This window comes from Nycticebus coucang, unplaced genomic scaffold (genome assembly GCF_027406575.1).
Source record: "Nycticebus coucang isolate mNycCou1 unplaced genomic scaffold, mNycCou1.pri scaffold_54, whole genome shotgun sequence".
Lineage (NCBI taxonomy): Eukaryota > Metazoa > Chordata > Mammalia > Primates > Lorisidae > Nycticebus > Nycticebus coucang.
The window spans coordinates 703,935-718,392 of NW_026515584.1; the positions used below are offsets into that span (position 1 = coordinate 703,935).

Below are 14,458 nucleotides of genomic sequence, written 5' to 3' on the forward strand. Positions count from 1 at the left end.
GTAGTTTATTTGATGATTCTTTAATCAAATCTGACTACATTTACTGGATGTGTGAACATCTGTGTCCATTACAGAGATTTCATGAGCACAAGATGAATGAGAAAAACACCAAAACACACAACTGACTAATTTGTTTAAGAGGTTTGAATTTAAAATATCTTTTCACATTTAATGGATACATAAATTTTAATTTTAGTTAACAAAACTATAAATGCTTATTTATTTTGCCTTCTTATTTTCAAAAAGTTCAGCTACCAAGAAATTACATCAAATAGTAAGATAAATTAGTTAAGTTGAGAATATAGTAAACACTGTTAGAAAACTTAAACAAAAGCCAGAAGAGCCAAATACTAACAATTCATTTAATAATTCTAATAGAGCCTAAAAGAAGTTTCACTTTGTATAATCTATGAGCATAGGTTTGACTAGATTAAATATGAGATGACATTTCATTAAATTGAAAAGAAATAATACAGACTAAATTTCCTTTCTTAGAAATAGTACCAAATAATAGAGAATAGACCTTAAAAAGAAGATTGATGTTCAGGCTGTCATAAGCAATCAAAGGAAAAGATAACTTTGGGGCGTTGTTCATAAATGGAATACCCCCCAAAAGAAAAGATAACCACACAGAATAAACATGTTTTTTTCTAAAAAATAAAATAAAACTCCTTTATTATTATTATTATTATTATTATTATTATTTTTAAGACAGAGTCTCACTATGTCCCCCTAGGTAGGGTGCCATGGTGTCACAGCTAAAAGCAACCTCCAACACTTGGGCATCAGTGATTCTCTTGCCTCAGCCTCATAAGTAGCTGGGTCTACAGGGTCCTGCCATAATTCCTGGCTATTTTATTGTTGCAGTTATCATTGTTGAGCAGGCCCAAGCCAGGTTTGAAACTACCAGATCGGAAGTATGTGGCATGCGCCCTAACCACTGAGGTACGGGTGTCGAGCCATTTTCTAATATTTGTAATTGATACATAATAGGGGTCCATATTTGGGGTGTACACATTATAATTTCACACATTCATATCATCAACTCAGGGTATAAGGATATTCATCATCTTAAATATGTAAACACATATACATTTTTATATATACATTTTTTGTGGGGGAAATAGCTTTATCCTCTGTCATAACACAAACCAACAAACTTTGGTGTTGGCAAGTGAGGAAACACAACAGTAGAACACTCTGCTCACTGAGGAGGAGGATGAGTTACAAAGCCTTCCCCCATTTCTCGTGCAGCTGAGATAAAGCCATAACCCTTATAAACAGATCATTATATTAAAAATATTTCCAGGGCCCACCTGGCTCTGCTCCTACACAAATAGGGTTACTCTCTGTAGTAAAAAGGGTGATATTTTGGGGGCAGAAATTTGGGGGGTGGTAGCTGGAAGACAACCCAATGTGTAATGAAGGCTCTCCCAAACATCCAGAATAGAGGGGCAAGGGGGCCCTGTCATTGGCTGAGAAGTGTACCTGGAGGTAGTCTCACTCCTGTCCTCAATCCCTGATGCTCTTGAGTGATCTGTCCTTTCAGACACCCCCCATTCCACTCTCAGAGTCTATTATTTTCTTGGAACCCACCTATTTAGATCACCAACCAAGTTTTGGTGTCCCCTATTGCTTAGGCCTCTGAAGTCACCCCCTTTAAATTACAGCCCTCTCCTTAAATACAAAGCATGAGGAGACCTCAAGGGTCCTTCCTGCCAGGAGTATATTCCAGGGGTCAGTCAGTTTGGGGGTCCCCCTCAGCCCAGACCATGAATTAAATTGGTGCTGGGCCCTGTATTCATTGGTGGAGACCTCAAAGACATAGGCAGGGCAGTAATTCCAATAAGACACCCGGCAATTCCTGGTGTCTCTGTTTGTCACCACCGGGAGGATGGTGGAGTTTTCAAGGATGCTGTTCATCATGTATCATTCAGCCAGCTACTACAACTTGTGCAGGAAATTCACCAGGTACTCCTAGAGGGGTGAGCACAACAGGCAGTACACAAATCTCCGTCCTCCAGCTGGGCCCGCTCTGTCACCACCTTCTCCACCACCTGCTTGCCAAAGGAGCAGGCCTTGGAGGAGCACATGAGGGTCATGTGCTCCAGGCTCTCATACTGGCTGCTCACTCTGTATAAGGCACCACTGTTACTGCTTCCACCACTGCTAGCCCTGGTCTTCTCACCACTTGGGCCCCAGTTCAGTTCTGCCAAAAACTTAAACAGGAAAAAGACAGGGGGAGGAGGCCATGATCATCAGTTCCTGGACACCACCCTTTTCTCAGAGAATTTGTAATTGATCTGCTGGACATCCACACTCTTGAGTGGGGGTACTCCAGGGCTGGGGCAGTGCTGGGTGATATGTACAAACAGGTGCCTCTGGTATGAGCCAGTTGCATTTGGCAGTTCCACACAGGCAGAGAACTCTACTAGCTGCAACCAGGAAGAGCCCAGGGCCCAAGCCTGCCTGGCTGGGGATAATGGAGCAAGTACAGACAGGGGTGAGAGGGGTTAAGTGAACCCATTCCCTGGTCAATAGATGGGGGAGTCAATGACAAGAAGAATGGCTTCACATCTCAAACTTGCAGAGGGGTCTAGGGCCCCAGGCCAAAACTGGAAAAGCTCAGAGACTTGAGGACCACCAGGACCCAGTTTGGTGAGCTGGGCCAACGATGTGGTAGCCATGGTTCGGAAAGCCTTGTTCTTGGAAACCTGGTCCTTTAGCTTGGACTAGATTTCTCTTGATTACTTTCAAGTTGAAACCTGTATGAGACTAGAGACCTGGTTGGAAGTTCGGACCTTCTCCATTCTTAGCTTGATATAGCAGGTAATCATTTCATTCTAACCATACATCTTGCCTTCAAAGGACAAGATGATTTTCTGACAACCATAGAGCAGGTAGATGGCCAAGCTCTGCTCAGTATCTGGGTTCCAAACACCCTCTGCATCTGTGTCCACTTTCCTTCTAGTACCCTTCCTGCCTGTGCCACTCTCATCACTGCCATCCTTAATGCTTGTCCAGTCATGGCCATCATCCACAAGGGACCCTAACCCAGGGTTCCCAATCATGACCTCCCAGCCTGTGGCTGAGGAACCATCACCTTAGATATTTATCTTTCATTCATGCTAGGAACTTATGAAATATCTTTTAGCTATTTGTAAATGTATACAAGATTAATGTTACTATAGCCATCATTAAGTTTTCTTTATGTTCCTTATTAACATCAGTTATAAGTCATTCAGATAAATCTGAACACGTTTTCATTACCTGGCTTTTTTTTCTAAGTTAGGTTTAAAATAATTTCTATTATATCTTATGCAGAGATCATGCTGACATTTAACTCCACTATTTCTGTCGTGTTTTTATTTATTTATTTATTTATTACTTTTCTTTTTTAGAGACAGAGTTTCACTTTTTCACCCATGGTAGAGTGCCTTGGCATCACAGCTCACAGAAACCTCCAACTCCCAGGCTTAAGCAATATGCTTGCCTCAACCTCCTGAGTACCTGGGATTATAGGCACCCACCACAACACCTGGCTATCTGTTGTGTTTTCATAATAATCTCCCTCATTTGGACTGTCTTACTCAATGTTTATATTTATCTTGCCCTTCCTCAATCAATTCTTTCCCTTCATCCCCCTCTTCTTTCCATGTTTGTTGAGCTGGGGTTTTTTGGTTGCTTTATAGTACTTTCCTTCCATAATGATAAGCTTAAGCTTTGCTCCACTAGTTTTCCTAATGCTCAATGCTAAGCACATCTCTGGCTTGTCAATATATGATTTCTCTTATGATTATGAGGACTTTTTTTGTTAGATCTTTCTTATTATTATGAGAATCAGTGGGATGTATGTGAAAAAAATCACATTGTATCCCATAAATGCATTAATGTACACAGATATGATTTAATAATAAATAAATATCCTTTAAGAAAGGTTTTATGAAGACAACTTACCTCTGTATCACAATGGTTGACAAAGGCCATTTGAGGACCTGGTATGAATGGCTGGACTAAAGTGAAGGTGGAAAAATGGTTTTCAGCCATTTCTTCTTTTTGACAAACAGAACGCCTGTCCTTAACCAAAGTTGCTCTTGCTACAGTAAAAATAAGGTAAAGAATACATAAAAATATTGGTAGTTCACAATCAATAAATAACACAAGAAGAGACAGTCTTCAAAAAGCTTACAATTTTCCTTGCATATCTGAGAAGCAGTCTATAGAATTTTAAAATCTGGATTGGAAACCCAAAAGGAAACGGAAAAGGAAGAAAAAGGAAACCAGAAAAAGGAGAGGTTGCAATCTTAATTTCAGATACAAGCAGTTTTAAAGCAACTAAAATTAAGAAAGACAAAGATGGAAGAGAGGAAAGGAGGGAGGGGGTGATGGGTCATGGTGTTTGGCACACCTCTTGGAGAAAAAACACATTTATAAGAGGGAATTTGCCTGACAAATGCAATTAGTGTAACTTGGCTATTTGTACCTTCAGTGAATCCCCAACAATAATAAATAAATAAATAAACAAATAAATAAATAAATAAAATAAAAATAAAAAAGAAAGACAAAGATGGACACTTTATACTGGTCAAAGGTACAATACAACATGAAAACATATCAATTTTAAATATTTATGCACCCAACTTTAATATGCCCATATTTATGAAACAGACCATGAAGGGTCTGAGCAATATGACATTCCAATGACACCATAATAGCTGGGGACATTAACATCCCTCTGACAGAACTGGACAGGTCCTATAAATGGAAACTAACCAAGATACAAGGGACTTAAATATGACCCTGGAACAAATGGGATTAATATACATATACAGAACGCAACATCCCAAAGCAAAAGAATATACATTTTTCTCAGCCCATCATACATACTCCCAAATTGACCACAACCTAGAATACAAATCAAACCTCAGCAAAATTAAAACAATAGAAAGTATACCTTATACCTTCTCAGAAAACAGGGCAATAAAGGTGGAACTCAACTCCAACTAAAATGAACATCTCTACACAAAGACATGGAAATTAAATAACTTTTAGCTAAATGAGAGTTATGTTCAAGAAAAGATAAAAGAGGAAATCATTAAATTCCTCAAACATAACAACAATGAAGGAATAAGTTCTAAAAACCTGTGGGATACAGTGAAAGCCGTCTTATGAGGGAAATGTATTACATTAGATGCCCACATTTGAAAAACAGAAAGGGAGTGCATTGACAAACTCAAGAACCATCTTATGGAATTGGAAAAATAAAACAATCTCATCCCCAAACCAGCAGAAGGAAAGAATTAACCAGAATTAAATCAGAGATTAATGAAATTGAAAACAAAAGATTCATTCAAAAAATTAATGAAACAAAAAATATTTATTTATTTATTTATTTATTGCAGTTTTTGTCCAAGGCTGGGTTTGAACCCTCCACCTCTGGCATATTGGGCTGACACCCTACTCCTTTGAGCCACAGGTGCCCCCCCAAAATGATTTAATTTTTTGAAAAAATAAATAAAATAGATAACCTGTGGCGAGATTAACAAGAAACAGAAAGCAAAATCTCTAATCACATCAATCAGAAACAATAAACAGGAAATAACAACAGATGCCACAGAGACACAAGAGATTATCTCTGAGTACTACAAGAAACTCTATGCCTAGAAATTGTATAATGTGGAGAAAATGGATCAATAACAAGAATAATATCCTCTCCCTAGACTTTAAACAAGAACAAACAGATCTCCTGAAAAGACCAATCTCAACCACTGAGATTGAAGAAAAAATGAAAAATTTCCAGACCAAAAAATGCCATGGTCCAGATGATTTCACACCAGAATTCTATCAGACCTTCAAGGAAAAGCTTATACTCATATTGGAGAAATTATTCCAAAAAAAAAAGAGAGGGAGAAGGAAGGAATCTTCCCCAACACGTTCTACAAAGCAAATATTACCCTGATACCAAAACCAGTAAAACACCCAACTAAATTGAGAATTTTAGACCAATTTCACTAATGAATATAGATGCAAAACTTCTCAATAAAATCCTACCCAATAAATTACAGCTACACATTAAAAAAATAAAATCACAATCACGCAGGATTCATCCCAGAGATGCAAGCCCAGTAAACAAAAAATGTACTTCACCATATCAACAGAAGCAGAAACAATGACCATATGATCCTCTGAATAGAGGCAGAAAAAGCATTCAGTAAAATTCAACATCTTTTTTTCTAATAAGAACACTTAAAAATATAGGCATAGGTGGCATATTTCTTAAACTTATTGAAGCCATCTATGACAAACCCACTGCTAGTATTATACTAAATTGAGTAAAACTGAAAACTTTTCCACTTAGAACTGGAACAAACACAAGGTTGTCCTCTACCACCACTACTATTCAACATAGTGCTGGAAGTTCTAACCAATTCAATCAGGCAAGAGAAGGCTATAAAGGGCATCTTAATGGGAGCAGAAGAGGTCAAACTCTCCCTCTATGCCAATGATGATCTTATACTTAGAGAACACCAACAACTCAACAACAAGAATCCTGGAAGTGATCAAAAAATACACTAAGGTCTCAGGATATAAAGTTAATCTCCACAAGTCAGTAGCCTTTGTATATGCCAATAACAGCCAAGATGAGAAGCTAATCAAGGACACAAATGTCTTCACAGTAGCCTCAGAAAAAATGAAATACCTAGGAATATACCTAATAAAAGAGGTGAAGGACCTCTATAAAGAAACTTACAAAACCCTAAGAAAAGAAATAGCAGAGGATATTAACAAATGGAAGGATATACCATGCTCTTGGCTGAAGAGAAAAAACATTATTAAAATTTCTATACTCCCAAACCATTCTACAGATTTTATGAAATCCCCATTAAAATACCATCATCATACTTTCAAAATGTAGGAAAAAATAATTCTGCATTTTGTATGGAACCAAAAAAAAAAAATGTTATAGCCAAAGCAATTCTTAGTAATAAAAACAAAGCCAGGGCATATCCCTACCAGACTTTCAGCTGTAAAGATCAAAACAGCACGGTATTGGCACAAAAATAGTCACTGACATTTAGAACTGAACAGAAAACCATGAAAGGAAACTAATATCTTACAGCTACCTGATCTTTGATAAAACAAACAAGAACATAAACTAGGGAAAAGAATCCCTATTCAATAAATGGTGCTGGGAGAACTGTATAATGATATGTAAAAGACTAAAACTGGGCCCTCATCTCTCATCACTTACAAAAATTGATTCAAGATAGATAAAAGATCTAAATCTAAGGCACGAAACAATAAAAATCCTCAAAGAAAGTGTGGGGAAAACACTTGAAGATATCAACCTGGGGAAAGATTTTATGAAAAAGACTTCTGTGGCAATCACCACAACACCAATAATAAACAAATGGGACTTAATTAAACTGAAAAGCTGCTATACAGCTAAGGGAACAATAACCAAAGCAAACAGACAGCCTTCAGAATGGGAAAAGATATTTGCATAATATGAATTGCACAAAACCATGATTACTGGGATGTATAGACAACTCAAATTAATCAACTAGAAAAGATCCAAGAATCCTATATATCACAGGGCAAGAGACATGAATAGAACCGTTCTAAAGACAGATGAATAGCTAACAAACATATGAAATAATACTCATCATCCCTGATCATCAGAGAAATGCAAATCAAACCCACCACAAAATATCACCTAGCCCCAAAATGGCCCACATCACAAAGTCTCAAAGCAGCAGATGCCGGTGTGGATGTGGAGAGAAGGGAACACTTTTACGCTGCTGCTGTGGCTGCTAATGAATACAATCTTTTGAAAGGAAGTATGGATAATCCTCAAAGAAGTCAAATTAGATCTGCCATTTAATCCTGCAATCCCATTACTAAGCATCTACCCAGAAAAAAAGAAATCCTTTTATCATAAGGACATTTGCGCTAGACTGTTTATTGCAGCTCAATTTAAAATCACAAAATGTGGAAACAACCTAAATGGCCACCAACCCAGGAATGGATTAATAAGCTGTGGTAGATATATACCATGGAATACTATTCAGCCACTGAAAAAGATGGAGACTTTATATCTTTCATATTAACCCAGATGAAGATGGAAAACATTGTTCTTAGTAAATTATCACAAGAACGGGGAAGCAAAAATCCAATGTGTATATTTATATTCTAATATGAAGGCAATACATGATCTAATTCAAGGGGTATGGTAGCAGAATGAGGTAGCGGGGAGAGGCAGAGGTAGAAGGGGAGTGGGGAACACAGTGTGTGGCATACCTCTTGGGGGCAGAACACAAGTATAAGAGGGACTTTATCTAATAAATGCAATCAGTGCAACCTAATTCTTTGTTTACCCTTAATGAATTCCAAACAATAAAAAATGCACATTTTGATTTCATTGATTTTGATTTTTTTTACTTTTTATTCTGATTGATTTTCGCTCTAATTTTTATTTCCTTTTGTCACTTTAAGTTTCACTAGCTCTTATTCTAGTTTCTTTTTTTATTAATATTAAATCATAGCTGTCTAGCTGATAGATCATGAAAAAAATGCACATTTTGTGTATGATTTACAATTTGTTAAAAAAGAAGACTGATACATTGTTACAAAGTATTCCTTTGGGATCATACTTGAATACCAGAGTAGAATTAATAGTCATACTATTGGTGGGCTATTACTGCAGAAAGAAACTCTTACTTCCCTTCCTTTGTTTATAAAATGTAAACAAGAACAAGATCTATCAAAATTATTTGATACCTGTAAGGAGCTACTATTTTCAATAATCATAATACTAAAAAACCCTACCATACTGACAGAAAATGCTATCATTTGCAGAATCAGTATCACGTGAGTATAGTCTCAAACTTAAAAAGATTGATTTCTGAAATGAATGAGGAGCACTTAGAATACAGTATAAAGCATTCCCCCTTATCTGTTACTTGTGTGAGAAAAAACACACTCAACCTGTTTTTCCTTTGTCCTCACACCACCACGACACTAATCAACAGAGAGGATTTATGTGACCTATGTGTGGGAATATTTTTTCACTCCAAAAATCCCACAATCGATTCTTCAGTAGACACCAGCTGGGTGTCCTCCCGTTTGATCCCAGCACCATCTCCTCGGTGACAGTATCAGACCCCACAGGGCTCGTCTGCCCCTCCCCACACCAGAACTTCTGACCAACAGCCTTCAAGCTGGGGTTCCAACAACCCCATCCTAGGGTTCGATAAATTCAGTAGACTGTTTCACAGAACTCAAGGAGACACTCTGCCAGTTGGTTAATTATGGAGGAGATTATGAAGGATACAGATGGTGAGGGACATAGGGCAAGGTATGGGGAAGAGATGCAGAGCTTCCAGGCCCTCCAAAGGGCACCACCCCCTAGGAACTTCCATATATTCAGCTATCTAGAAGCTCTCTGAACCCTGTCCTTTGGGGTTTTATGAAAGATTCATTACTTGGCATGCCTGACTAAAGGACTGGCCATTGGTGTCAAACAAACTTCCAGTCTCTCTCTCCTCCCTGGAGGTTGGGAATTGGGTCTAGAAGTCCCAACCTTCTAATCCTACCATAGTCTTTCAGGTGACCAGGCCTTACTCTGAAGCTGCCTAGGAACTGCTGGACATCAGGCCATCAACCACACACAAAGATATCTCTTTTGCAGATCCTAAGGATTTTAGAAGTTGTATGCCAGGAAATGAGGTGCAAGATCAAGTATCACATTTTTGGCTTTGTGTCCTGTGGTTTCAATACATATAGTCAAAATGGTGTCTAAGTCTTAAATTGAAAACTCCAGAAATAAACACTTTATAAGTTTTAAATTGTGTACTCTTCTGAGTAGTGTGATAAAAAAATCTCAAACCATTCTGCTCCATTCTGCCCAGGATGTCAATCATCCTTCTTCTGGTATAACCACACTGTCTGTGCTGTACCCCCAATTCTCCCTTAGCCATTGATATGCTCTGTCCTCACATTCAGCCCTCAGCTTGGTGATCCAGGATCACTGGAAGGAGATAATCTCCTCCTTCTAATATGCAGTTGGAACATAAACAGCAGCCCAAACTGCATCACAGTGCCTGCCTCACCCACCTCCCTCATCTAGTCGCGTTCACTGTATCTGCCCCTGTCATAACAAGGAGAAGTAGGGTGAGGAGAGTACGATAAACTGTTTTGAGAGATGACATTCACGTCACTTACAGTATAGCACGTTGTTATAATTATTTATTTATTATTAGTTATTGTAGTTGATCTATTACTGTGCCTAATTTATAAACTATCGTAGATATGTGTATATAGGAGCAAACATTTGCAGGGCAGATTAGAGACAGCCTACAAATGTGCCACTCACAGGGAAAGTGGAGTTGCAGGTAGCTGCCTTCATATGGATCACTTGTCTCTGAAGCCACATTGTGAAATCATAGAGAAGGAACAGGGTACACTCAGTGTGGGGGGAAAAGGTGATAGGTGACACATTAAGAAGATTAGAGAATGTGAGGGGAAGAGTAGATTAGATTATGAAAGAACCATGTCAGCACAGCATGGCCTGAACTGCACGATGGCACCCAACACCCTCACAGACCTCTTATCTGCACAGATGGGGTACCACCTGGAGTCTGTCTGTGCAGAACCCATGTGGGGAAGCACCCTTAACTCTGAGGTGCACCCACACTGGTCTACACCAGGTCTACACTGAGCAGGGGAGGGAGCAGATTGACTTGTGGCTTCCCTTTGTCCTCTATAGATCCTAGTTATCAAGCTTTGGTCTGATTCAAAAAATGCAAATATCCTTTCCCATTGTGTAGGTTGTCTATTTGCTTTGGTTGTCGTCTCCTTAGCTTTTCAGATAAATTAACTCCCATTTGTTTATTTTTGTTGTTGTTGCAATAGCTACAGAAGTCTTCTTCATACAGTCTTTCCCCAGGCCAATAACTTCAAGTGTTTTTCCTATGATTTCTTTGTAGATTTTTATCGTTTTGTGCCTTAAATTTAGGTCTATTATCCATCTTAAATCAATTTTTGTGAGTCGAGAAGGGTGTGGTTCCAGTTTCGGTCTTTTACATGTCCTTATCCAGTTCTCCCAACACCATTTATTGAATAGGGATTCTTTCCCTCAGTGTATGTTCTTGTTTGGTTTATCAAAGATTAGGTGGCTTTAAGATGTTAGTTTCATTTCCTGGTTTTCAACTCGTTTCCAAATGTCTATGTCTCTATTTTTGTGCTAGTACCATGCTGTTTTGAACACTATGGCCTTGTAGTACAGCCTAAAGTCTGGTATGCTGATGCCCCAAGCTTTGCTTTTACTATTAAGAGGTGCCTTAGATATATGGGGATTTTTCTGGTTCCATACAAAACAAAGAATTATTTTTCTAAGTCTTGAAAGTATGATGTTGGTATTTTAATAGGGGTGGCATTGAATCTGTAGATTCCTTTGGGAAGTATAGACATTTCAACAATGTTGATTTTTCTCAGTCATGAGCATGGTATGTTCTTTCATTTGTTAATATCCTCTGCTATTTCTTTCCTTAGGGTTTCAAAATTTCCTTTATAGAGGTCCTTCACCTCTTTTGTTAGGTATATTCCTAGGTATTTCATTTTCTTTGCAGCTATGGTGAAGGGGGTTCTGTCCTTAATTAGCCTCACACCTTGGCTGTTACTGGCATACATAAAGGCTACTGACTTGTGGACATTGGTTTTATATCCTGAGACATTACTGTATTTTTGGATCACTTTCAGGAGTCTTGTGGTTGAGTCTTTGAGGTGCTCTAAGTAAAAGATCATATCGTCAGCAAAGAGGGAGACTTGGACCTCCTCTGCTCCCATTGGGATGTCCTTTATTTCCTTCTCTTGCCTGATTGTATTGGCTAAAAACAGAACTATGTTGAATAGTAAAGGCAATACCTGGTAACCTCCTCTTTATTGACCTAAAAACTTCTTATTCCATCCTTATGCCCAGTTTAAAGGTCAGGCTATTAAATTGTGATCATTCTGTCTTTTTGATTTAGGCATTGAAGGTTATTGATTTCCCACCAAAGAATGCTATGGCTGAGTCCCACAGATTTTAAAAGCTTGTGTCCCCTTGTTTTTTCCTTATTTCACAATTTATTTTTAAAATAGATCACAAAACCAAACTTTTGTTGCATTCTGCTATTGTACAAGCTCTAAATGCTGGCTCAGCAGCTGAAGGGCACTCTTTCATAGCATGTCTGAAATGTGAACAAAAGTCCATATAAAACAAATATTTAAATTTTTTCTATAGGAACACAGATAAAGGTAACCCCATATCCTAATCCTCTAAATTGCTTCATCTGTGCCAACCCTACTTTTACAAAAACATTTCAAAACTAGTAGTGATTCAGTTAAGTGGACCCCAAAATCCCTAATGCCAGCTAAACTCACAGTTAACAGCTACAGAATGATGTCTGCACATTATTAATGGCTGAAGGACACACTGCTGGGTGACCTTTCATTTCACTTTCCCAAGTACAAGACACAGGCAGAATGCCGACATCCCTCTCTTCTACTTCAGGTAGGACGTCAGGGTTCTGGATTTGTTCAGTTGCCATATCAGCCCTGACATCACATAGTAGACAGTCAAGTAGAAGCAGCAGCTACAGTGTAAGTAGCCAGGATTTCAAAGAGCATCCAGAAACACACATGCATTTCAGGCAGGTCACAGCACTCAACAATCTTATCAAGGCTATCACATACTCATCCCCAGAAGTAGATGGATGAATACTACTTCTCATCTGATTTAGGACTCTTGTGCAGAAGAGGCTTTACATGCACATAATCATTAGGATGTTACCAAATGACCCCTACACCCCGTCTTCACATAACACAGACAGACTTATTCGCTGCACTCATCATCATCGTCATCAGAGCCTATCTGTTCCTTCAACATGACTTTTTTGGCAACAATATTAACTGCAAGCATGAAAGGTGATGCAACATACTATCTGCCTGGCTCAGCTACGATTTTCACTCCAGGGTCTGATGCAAAACACTTGTCCAACACTGGGCTGATTACACTGATGATCTCTTCCAATTTCAGCTTCACATCCTCACATTCAGGCAAACCACCACCAATACGAAGCAGTACGTGCTGAAACCAACCTCGGCTCCTATGTTAAAGACACAGCAGACACCAGAGACCACCTGCATGAAGGGCTCAGGATCATTACAGCCATTTCCTACATGGAAGATAATGCTGATAACATTAATATTTAGTGCTTTTTCTTATTCCACAAGAAATCTTCTGGTTTTGAGCATGGCACCAAATTTAACGGAGTCAAAAGGCTGCCTTGGAACCATCAGTGGCAACCAGCAAAGCCAACTTGGGCTTTGGTTGTTTTTTGGCAACTTTCATCAGCTTGACTGTGCTATCCAAAGTCATCGTCTGGACTCCATTATTGGCAGCACACTTAATTGGAGACACTTGTTTACAGGGATTTGCATAGATAATCCTCTCTAGAGGTACCTGACACTCTGCACCAATTGTATTTCAGTCATGCTAGCACAGTCAGATCCTGTCCCGATGGAAGTGAGGATCTTCACAATGGCTCTGCTGTCATGACATTTGACTGCATAAAACGGAGCAACAGAAGAAGAAGACTTTTGCTACTTTTGGGGTTTCCCCAAAATCCCAACATAGAAGGCATCCCTCCCTTCAGAAGAAGAAACATCATGAATGTTTCGGTCCCGAATGTCCTTGGGAGTAAAACCCTGTGTTTTTAGAATCCCACTGTGTACATCCTGAGACCAAAATTGAAATGTTCTCAGAGCATCCAGGTGCCATGGGTCAGCTCTATGGTCAAGCCAGGGTGCTGCCATTCCACGTGGTTATCAGTGCTTGGCTCCCACCCATCAGAGATGCCACCCAAGATGGTGTCCAAGCAGCAGGCACAGGGGCAGTTGGCAGTGTATACAGGGACTGACTGACCTATGTTTCCCTGTTTTTCAAATTATTTCTTGATTTCTATGCTAATTTTGTTTTTGACTCAATAATCATTCAGCAGCACGTTGTTTAATTTCTGTGACTTTGCAAAGGTTTGGGTAGTTCTCTAGTGATTCACTTATAGTTTCATTCCACTGTGGTCAGAGAAGATGTACAGTATGATTTCATTTTTTTTAACTTCTTAAGGCCTTTTTGTAGCCTAAGGCGTGATCAATCTCAGAGAATATCTCATGCGCTGCAGAGAAGAATCTCTTATTCAATAGTTTTGAGATAGAATGTTCTGAAAATGTCTGTTAGGCCCATTTGATTAGAGTCTGCATTTACTTATACTCTGGTTTTATGATCTGTCCATCTATGACAGTTAGGTGTTAAAGTCCCCAGTAAACACAATCCTGCCACAGTTATCTTCCTGCTCTCTGGAACCCATGGGGATCGGTATATTCCAGATAAATGTAGTTTCTGGTAACTTGAGAATTC

At 38.9% G+C, this 14,458-nt stretch overlaps 1 protein-coding gene and 1 pseudogene across 1 annotated transcript in view; both read right to left on the reverse strand.

The window, feature by feature from the left end:
- The window catches only part of LOC128579443 (putative ankyrin repeat domain-containing protein 20A4), a 68,363-nt gene that overhangs the window by 28,744 nt on the left and 25,161 nt on the right, over positions 1 to 14,458 (reverse strand). Inside the window, exon 7 of the mRNA XM_053581537.1 lies at positions 3,958 to 4,097. Within this exon, the coding sequence (XP_053437512.1) occupies positions 3,958 to 4,097 (140 nt within the window). The remainder of the gene's footprint in view (positions 1 to 3,957; positions 4,098 to 14,458) is intronic.
- On the reverse strand, positions 1,660 to 3,071 carry LOC128579434 (transcriptional enhancer factor TEF-4-like; annotated as a pseudogene).